Source organism: Benincasa hispida, chromosome 2 (assembly GCF_009727055.1).
Source record: "Benincasa hispida cultivar B227 chromosome 2, ASM972705v1, whole genome shotgun sequence".
Classification (NCBI taxonomy): Eukaryota; Viridiplantae; Streptophyta; class Magnoliopsida; order Cucurbitales; family Cucurbitaceae; genus Benincasa; species Benincasa hispida.
Window position 1 is genome coordinate 50,100,995 of NC_052350.1, and position 9,261 is coordinate 50,110,255.

Genomic DNA, 9,261 nt, shown 5'->3' on the forward strand with positions numbered 1-9,261 from the left:
TACAAAACGAGTTTTTTTTTTTTTTCACCACGGTTAAATTGAACCTTTTTCTTTTACTCTTTAAAGTCGATTGTTTTTTCTTTTTCTTTTTTTTTTTTTAACCACAACGATTATAAAGATGAAAGATAAACCTAGCAAAATTAGAAGGATTGGGTGGGGCTATGGCCTCCCAAATTTTTATTTCTTTGAAATATATATATGTGATTTTGAACCCAATTTTATAAAATATATATTATGCTTTATATTAAATGTCAAAATGGTTGGTTTTTAAAGATTCAAGTAGAGTTAATTATTGTCAAAATGAACATAACTCATATGAGTGTGTCACTAACTATAAGGTCTATGATTCAAATCCACTACTTCTGATTGTACTATTTTATTAGAAGTCGGTTAACTCTTTAACCGAATAAGGTGACTCTATTTTTAGACGACTAGATACTAAATAATTTATGTCTATTTACTTTGTGGAGGAAAGAAAGAAAAGGGTTAATCGGAGATAAGGGATGAGGAATTATATTCTCCATCTTCGCTTCAATTCTCTATGTTAAAATTTTATTTAAAAAAAGGGAATAATTTCCAACGGAAAACTAATCTCTACAAAATTAAATTACGAATTCCACGTACAGAGTTGCCATTCTCCAATTGTATTACGTTAATATTTCTATATTCTACGTTGAAACTAAAATATGAAATCAGTAATGACAATTTAAGTTCGGGGGAAGAAAATGATATTTAATTTTTACTCTCACATCAACATTGTATTTTTTCCCCCTTTTTTCCTTCTAAATTCTAACATTTTATTCCTACAAAACAAGTGAAAATAATGAAAATAGAGTTATATTTCGTGATGTTCCCTCATTAAAACTAGTGGATGATGAATCATTGTTTAAAATATCGACGTCGAAGGAAATATTGAGATCTTAATTTTATAAAAAATTCAATGGAATATTGATAAAATTTCGATTTCAATGTATATTTCTAGAAAAATTATAAAAACAAAAAATTCAAAAAATAATTTAAATTTGTATATAAACATTTTTTTTAATTTTTAAACAAGTTAGCATATCTATTATCTATATTATATTCATATTAGTGATATTTTGTTGCTTAATTATTATGTTTCGTGATTTTTCTACGATATAATGGAAATATCGATTCATCTCTCATATCAATATCGAATCTATGGAAACGTAGAAATATTGTTGGAAATATCGACATTTTGACGAAAATTTAATATTATAGACAAATGTCGATGCTTCTTGGAATGATGAAAATGTTGTAGAGGCGTGAATTGGATGGTGCATGACTCATTTCAATCTCTAAAAGAGACGGAGCTTAGAAAGATTTTTCATGAATAGTCCATCGAGTTGCTCCAAGCATAAGCAATTGTCAATGAGCTTGTATTTTCTACATTCTTATGATTTATCTCTCCCTCTCTATTGTGGTTGAATATGATGCTAGGAAGTTGGTGAATTTGAATAACAACTGTTCGTCCAATTTTACTAAAGTAGATGATGTAGCTGAGAAAATTGAGCTTTAACGAGTTAGTTGGGTCATGTCTCCTTTTCATGTTGTCTACGTATATGTAACAAGCCCGCTCACTGTGTATTCTGCTAAGTTCATCGGCCTTTTTGCATTCTTCTAATTCAGCAGGTATTGGATGTTGTTCGTTTTTTAGTTTTTCAAATTGCGTTTTGGATGAATTATTGGTGACTTGTTGTTTCATTTGTTATTCAAGATAGGTTTTTATGATTTTTCATTTTAAAAAAGAAAAAATCCGTTCGTATATGTCTCTTAAAGATGAGTAATACTTAAACCGACTTCCAACATTGAAAATTTAAAAAGATAGAATTTAAAGATTTCATTCATACATGTTGTAACCAGTTAAGCCATATTTAAATGTTTGAAAAATTAGAATTTTGCAAGAAAAAGAAAAGTCAAAGATTCAAAAGAAGGAAAGGGAGAAGAAAGGTAAACGGTCCCGCATCCTCCAATCTAATCCAACCAAGCACAGCCGTATTTTTTTTTTTTTTTTTTAAAGTTTAAATCATCAGCTTTGAGTGTGACAAAAATGGCGAAATTAGGGTTTTGAGTTTGAATTTTGTATGATAACTTGTTATCAATTTTCGTAAATCTATCAATTTCTTTCTCAACTACTGCTGAACACTTGATAAATTCACATATAAACAAGTTTTTGACATTTCTGTGAATTCTCTCTCTTTATCTCTCTCTACCAATCATAGAATCATCGCAGAAAAGCTTCAATTCGAGTATCAATTCTACACGGTTGCAGCCTGGAAGAGATCCGCCATCAATGAGGAAGGGAGGCTTCAGCAACAACCTCAACCTCAAGCTCAATCTTCCTAAAGAAGACCAATCCATAGCCACGTTCCTGTAATCTCTCTCTCTCTGTTTGTTTGTTTTTTTTTTTTTGTGTGTGTGTGTGTAAGTGGAAAGTTCTGATGAATCTGGAACTTGGGTTTCTTTTGTATAGAACGCAGAGCGGCACGTTTAAGGATGGTGATCTGCTCGTAAACAGAGATGGGGTTCGGATTGTTTCTCAAAGCGAAGTTGAAGCAGTAAGAAATCTCAGTTTTGCACCATAGTGTAACTTTAGAGGATTATAATGTGCTGTAATTTTCAATGTTATGCTTGGGGGCTTCGATTTTAGCTTGTTAACTTTTCAAAGTCTTTGTTTCTGTTGAGTTGCATAAAGATATTCTCCAGTGAAGTATGGAATTATGAATTCTTATACTATACCTGATGTACCGTGCTCTCATTTCCCTAACCATGGATTGCATTTGTGATTGGGCTTAGAGTTGTTACTAACTTCTAGTACTAAGAGCCTCTGTGATATCTATTTCACTTTTAGATTATGTCTTTGAAAACTGTGCTCGTTTCCTTATCATTTCTTTACTATGGTTTTCATTTCTCTTTTATGAAATATTTAGATTCCTAGCCAAATTCCAAATAAACAAAAACAAAAACTAATTTCTTTTAGCTTTCAAAACTTGGGTTGAATTTTGAAAACATTTGCAAGGAGTAGGAAAAAAAAAACTCATAAGTGGAAATTGTATTTATAAGCTTTATTTTCAAATATTAAAAACTAGATGGTTATCATTATTGGATGCAGTTTAATTGATTGAGGTATATAATACGTGAAATTGCGACGCCAAACTTGTTTGTTTTCCTACAGACGGGGAACAAAGTGAAAAAGTAGTTGGTTATGTTGCCTTCTGAACTATGTTGTGCATATCAGGCTACTAACTTGTTATCTGTCTACATGTGTGTTCAGCCACCTCCGATTAAGCCTACAGATGATCAGTTGAGTTTAGCGGACATAGACATTATTAAAGTCATTGGAAAAGGAAATGGTGGAACTGTGCAATTAGTTCAGCACAAATGGACTGCTCAGTTTTTTGCATTGAAGGTAGTGCACAGCTTAAACATTATTGAAATTGTCTGCATCTGACTTCTATGATTTATATACTTTATAGTTCATGCTTCAAAAAGTGGTTAGAGCATCTTAATCATCATTAAATTGAAGGTCTATGATTTCTGAACGACTATTCCCCCTTCATCTGTCTTTGCAGTTTTCTGAAACTAACATATTCAACAGCTCTTTGCTATCAAATCATGTTTTCTAATGTGCAGGCAGAGCTCTGTTTCTACGCAATTTAGTTCAAATTCTTATCCATCCTCTCTAATCTCGCTGGATTGTTTTTTTAAGAAAGATAAAGCATTTATATACTTCATGAGAATTTAAGGTTTTCTTTTCTTTCCCCTCGATTCCAAATATTTTGATGCTATTTTCTGTACGGTCCTTTAATTTCTTGACAACTATATCATTAGACGATTTCTTTATCAAAATGAGAGGATTTTAGTTGATGGAATTTCTTAACTTATTTTCTTGCGAACAAAAAGATGGTTAATAAAAAAGAAGGTATATTTTTCTTTCGAATTTTGAACTGTAAACAGTTAAATCTACTGTACTATATCAACATTAATGGACAATTGTTTTGGTGAAATAAGATGGTTAATAATAAAAGAAGATATATTTTTCTTTCACAAGCTGTTTCACATTCCTATTCGTGCTCTTCCCATTAAAAATTTTACAATCACCAAAGAAGGTAACAACTAGCAGCATTAATTAGCAAAAAAAAGGGAAGATGTTCCATACCTCAAATCAGTTCATATACTCTTTCAGGTAATTCAGATGAAAATCGAAGAGTCTCACCGCAAGCAGATCGCACAAGAACTGAAAATCAATCAATCAGCGCAGTGCCCTTATATTGTGGTCTGTTACCAATCTTTCTATGATAATGGATCTATATACATCATCCTAGAATATATGGATGGAGGATCTTTAGCAGATTTTTTGAAAAAGGTTAAAAAAATTCAAGAACCATATCTTGCTGCCCTTTGTAAGCAGGTAGGTACAAAAAGTCCCTGCTTGGATTCGGAGAATTTGTTCTTTTAATTAATTAATTTTTTTTTTTTAAAAAAAGAAAAATATTTTTCAACTGAAGGAGATAATTGTAGATTTCCTTTTTAATCCCCTTTCTCCTTCCATACAGGTTCTTAAGGGGCTGTCGTACCTTCACCACGAAAGACACATCATCCATAGGGACTTAAAGCCTTCTAATTTATTAATAAACCATAGAGGGGAAGTCAAGATTACTGACTTTGGTGTCAGTGCGATTATGGCAAGCACATCTGGAGAGGCTAATACTTTTGTTGGCACATATAACTATATGTCTGTGAGTATCAATTCTCAGTATATTCGGATAAATACAATTCTCTGGCCGTCTGTCTTCCCTTCATTTTTTCTGGCAAAGCTGTACGTTTTTCCTTTTATAATCAATGTGTATAACTGAATGGTGTCTCTATGCATTGTCATTTATAGCCAGAGAGAATTGTGGGAGAAAGATATGACAATAAAAGTGACATTTGGAGCTTGGGTCTGATATTACTCGAGTGTGCCACCGGAAAATTCCCTTATTCTCCACCAGAGCAAGATGGAGGATGGGTTAATTTTTATGAGCTTATGGAAGCCATTGTTGAAGGCGAACCTCCTTCTGCTCCGGCCGACCAATTTACTCCCAACTTCTGTTCGTTCATTTCTGCATGGTAAGGATCCAACTTTTATTGTGGTCCCTTTTCCTAAGATTATGTCAATCATTAGATGTACTTCAAGTAGGAATTTGTATCTGTAAGTAGGTATTTTCTTTTGCTCCTTATTTCAAGTGTTTTACACTATGAAGCACGAACACAAACACGCTCCAGACACGGTCCGACACACAAATTTATGTGTCCTATTTTTATTTATTTATTTTTAATTTCAGACACATGGGGACTTGTTTGAGACACTTCTTGGACACGCTTGGGAAATTTTTGTATGGATAAAATGGTCCAACCCTTTATGATGGATCAAAATTTAAAGCCCAAATCAATTATATGTTAAATTGAGATTAAAAAAGAAAAAAAAAAGGAAACCCCACGTTTTTAACCAAAGAAAAAAAATAGAAATATAAAAAATGAACTTAGAAACCTAAACGTTTCATCTCCTACCATTGTTAATTAACTTGATATTTTATGCTTTTTCTAGTGGAGTGTATTTAATATTTTATGTTAAATTTATATATATCCTAAATAATAATAATTAAAAAAAAAAAAGTGCATTTCCAACGTGTTGTATCCATCTCCGTGTCTCGTGTCCGTGTTCATGCTTCGTAGGTTGTACATTATGAGATTGCTAACTCGGAAACTGGTAATCTTTATGAATATCAGTGTGCAAACGGACCCGAAGGATAGACTGTCGGCACGTGAACTTTTGGTATATTATTCTTCCTTCCACTTGTTGATAAGCAATATGTCAGCACAATAGAGAAGATAAATTTGAAGTTTTTCTTCATATTTTGTGTGATTTTCAGGAACATCCTTTCATCAAGATGTATGAAGATACGGATATTGACCTGTCATCTTACTTCAACGATGCAGGATCTCCACTTGCAACTTTCTAAATTTTATCTGGTATGTTATGGAACTACGTCCCGTTTAAAGCTTCCTCTTGATATCTTTTTGAATTCTGTTGAGAATTACGTGAGGCAATCACTTCCTTGAAACGGAATCTATCATTTGGTGTAATGAAGTGTAAATTTCTATGAATTTATGTTTGCATGCTAAACATGTATTATAAACTATGTTTTCCCTTTTAGCCCTTTTATCATCTGGTGTAGTGAGCGTAGAACCAACTGTTTATCTCCTTTGATAGTGAGTAGTGAGAGATTCTTCTGCTTTCAGCTTTGCCAGTTCACAATGTTAGGGATCTTGAACATCCATCTCTGGTTCCCAATCTCCCCAGCATAGCTGTGTGTGACTCTGCATAATATGAGTAAATTAAGGACACCGGCTTTCTCTGGGACAAGAGACTTGAGGAAAAGTATACGTGCATACACATATATAGCATGATCGAATCCATGACCTATAGGGAATATAAGAAAGCACAGGACAAGATGCTTAAGAGCCTACATGAAACCTGTTTAAAGCTTATATGATAGGTTAATTTAAAAAATCAGATCTACAGAGTCACTAGAAATTGAAATCTGTCTATGGTATGTTGGTGTTTCTGACTATCATTTTACTTGAATGATGAAGTATTAAAATTTCAGATAAAAAATATTATGTATGGTCAGTGATGGTTATTGATGGCCAATTGAAATCCCTAAAATTAAAGAAAGTGAGAAATTTAATATTGTCTAGGATATCTATCCCATATGCCCTTCCCGTCTCTGTCTCTCATTCGAGCTTTTAGCCATTTACTGGTGTTTGTATTAATAATGCTTCATTTTTTTACACAGTTGATCGTCTCTGTCTCTTACACGGGAATCTCGTTTGCTGCTTTTGAGCTGCTTGCAAAGATCGACAAGGAATCCGCCGTGATCTCGGTTTCTCATGAATGCTGCTTGTTTTACTTCAGTTTGTGTCTTAATGAAAGAGGTTTCAATCAAAACTGGATGATATAGTTGTCCTTTGCCAGTGACGATATAGATGGTTCTGATCCTTCTTGTGGATGGTTCAGAATGATAACAGGATATTATGTTGTGTAAAGAGATTTCAAATTGTGGCCCTTGCTTGTAACATTTTGTAATCCAATTCTACCACTACCCATGTATAATTTGAAGCATCAAAGGGAAATAAATACATATTATGACAGCAGAAACACTGCATGATTTTATTCCACATCCCGTATTTGTTTGTTTGAAACTATTTCATTGATAAGTGAAATCTACAAAGAGAACAAAATGGATGATTGAGAGGGTGTTTATTTTTACACCAAAAAAGGAATTGGAAATGGATGATTGAAGAACATCCCCTGAGGATCTTTATTTTTCATTGAAAATAGTAGAATCCCTCTCCTCCCAAATCTTCCAAAGAGAGAGCTCTGATAATGCTGTTCCATAAATTCCCTTCGGTTGCTTTAAAAGGGTGATCAGTGAACAACTTTTTTTTTTTTTTTTTAATAACATTATATTGATGAATGAAAGAAAAAACTCTAAAAGCCAAAAGACAACTACAAGAAACACTTCCAATTGGAGACTAAATACGACAAGCTAAAAAGATTAAAAGGATGTTTTATCCTTGCACCAATGAAAAATAATAGATAAGAGCAAATCTATAAATTTTTCCAAAGAGGAGACTGGATCTCTGAAAATACAACCATTTCGCTCGTACCAAAGAGTCCAAAAGAAAGCTCGAAGAATAGCGCCAACCAAATCAATCTTTTGGGATGACCCACTAGCAGGGATGCCAAAATATAAAAAATACTATTCCAACCAAAAGTCGCCAAGACGATATGCCAAAAAGGGGAAGCAAAAGAGCAATGCACAAAAAGGTGAACTAAAGATTCACAATTGTACCAACACATAGAACACCAAGAAGGCAAGAGAAACATATAAAATATACGATACTGAAGACGATCAGCAGTATTAACCGCACCCAAACTAAGCTCCCACAAGAAAATTTTAATCTTCTTAGGATAGAAATCTTTCCAAATAACAGAATAAAGGTCTCGTACATAGGGCTCAACCTCCCCAATCAAATCATCGAGGGATTTAACATAGAAGGATGAAGAGGAGTCCAATGACCAGGACCAAGAATCAGGTAAGGGGCACAACCTGATCAATGATAAAATATGGGACAAAGAAGCCCATTCAATGGTCTCCAAATCATTAAGGTTGTGGCAAAGACACATATTCCAAGACTCTATTTCAACAATCCAAGCATTTGCCATAGAAAAATCAGGTTGAAGCGCAAGACAAAATAAACGAGGAAAAAAAATTGCAAAGAATACCACATTCCAACCAAGGGTCCTTCTAGAAAGAAGAAGAAATACGATTCCCAGTTAACAATATGCCCACACGATTCCGAATACAAGATGCAATTAAATCAATAGTCTGAGAAATAAAACACCAAGGAGACTTAGAAGATCCACCCTGAACAACAATAGGCCAGACACCAATAGATGGGGTGTAGTACTTAGCCACAATAAATTCACACCACAAAGCGTTAGGCTCATGAAGAAACCACCAAATTTATTTCGCAAGCAAAGCATAATTACAACGACAAAAATTACCAATACCCAAGTCACCCATCAATCTTGGGAGCTGAACAATCTCCCAGTTAACAATATGCCCACATTCATCACCATGAGATCCTTCCCAGAGAAAATCTCAAACCAATGACAACAATGGGGAGTGAAAAAGGAAAAGATAATAAGTAGGAATATTAGAAAGCGTAGACTATATCAGTATATGTCTCACCCTTTAAAGATATAAGCATGTTTTCAATTGTGAAGTTTATGCTGAATCCACTCAACCATAGGCTGCCAAAAACTTGGAGATAGGGATTCTACCCAGAGGCAAACCAAGATAAGTAGAAGGCCAGATACCCTATTTACAGCCAAAAGTATTCAACGTCTAAGCCAAATTTGCGTCACTGATATGAATCCCCAACATTTCGCTCTTTAACAAATTAATGGCCAAACCAGAAGCCCTTTAAAAAATTCGAACCACATAGAAAAGACGCATAACAGCAATACAATCAGCAGTAGAAAAAAGCAGTGTGTCATCAGCAAATTGCAAGTGATTCAAATTAAGATGAGATCAACCAATCGGATGAGTAGCAAAGAGACTCAGAGAAGAACTATGATCTAGAAGGCGACTTAAACCATCAACGATAAGAACAAATAAGAAGGGGGAA

The 9,261-nt window shown here is 33.8% G+C and overlaps 1 protein-coding gene across 2 annotated transcripts; it reads left to right on the forward strand.

Annotated features, from left to right (window-relative positions):
• The first annotated feature begins 1,840 nt into the window (after positions 1 to 1,840).
• Positions 1,841 to 7,244, forward strand: LOC120071790 (mitogen-activated protein kinase kinase 2-like). 2 transcript variants are annotated; one of them, XM_039024171.1, is made up of 10 exons: positions 1,841 to 1,971; positions 2,244 to 2,394; positions 2,495 to 2,579; positions 3,296 to 3,430; positions 4,208 to 4,432; positions 4,578 to 4,760; positions 4,907 to 5,130; positions 5,791 to 5,836; positions 5,934 to 6,033; positions 6,861 to 7,244. In XM_039024171.1, exons 2-9 carry the CDS (start codon positions 2,315 to 2,317, stop codon positions 6,021 to 6,023), a joined length of 1,068 nt encoding a protein of 355 aa, XP_038880099.1. In that variant the 5' UTR covers positions 1,841 to 1,971; positions 2,244 to 2,314; the 3' UTR covers positions 6,024 to 6,033; positions 6,861 to 7,244. The 2 variants fall into 2 exon arrangements, with proteins under 2 accessions (XP_038880099.1, XP_038880098.1); XM_039024170.1 differs by lacking the exon at positions 1,841 to 1,971 and adding an exon at positions 1,981 to 2,103.
• Positions 7,245 to 9,261: the final 2,017 nt, after the last annotated feature.

What these genes read in the sequence shown, in the direction of transcription:
- LOC120071790 (XM_039024171.1), top strand. Translation starts at nt 2,315, where the DNA reads ATGAGGAAGGGAGGCTTCAGCAACAACCTCAACCTCAAGCTCAATCTT. An exon ending in CAATCCATAGCCACGTTCCT is followed by an intron (nt 2,395 to 2,494) that starts GTAATCTCTCTC and finishes TCTTTTGTATAG; the next exon opens with AACGCAGAGCGGCACGTTTA. An exon ending in CTCAAAGCGAAGTTGAAGCA is followed by an intron (nt 2,580 to 3,295) that starts GTAAGAAATCTC and finishes ATGTGTGTTCAG; the next exon opens with CCACCTCCGATTAAGCCTAC.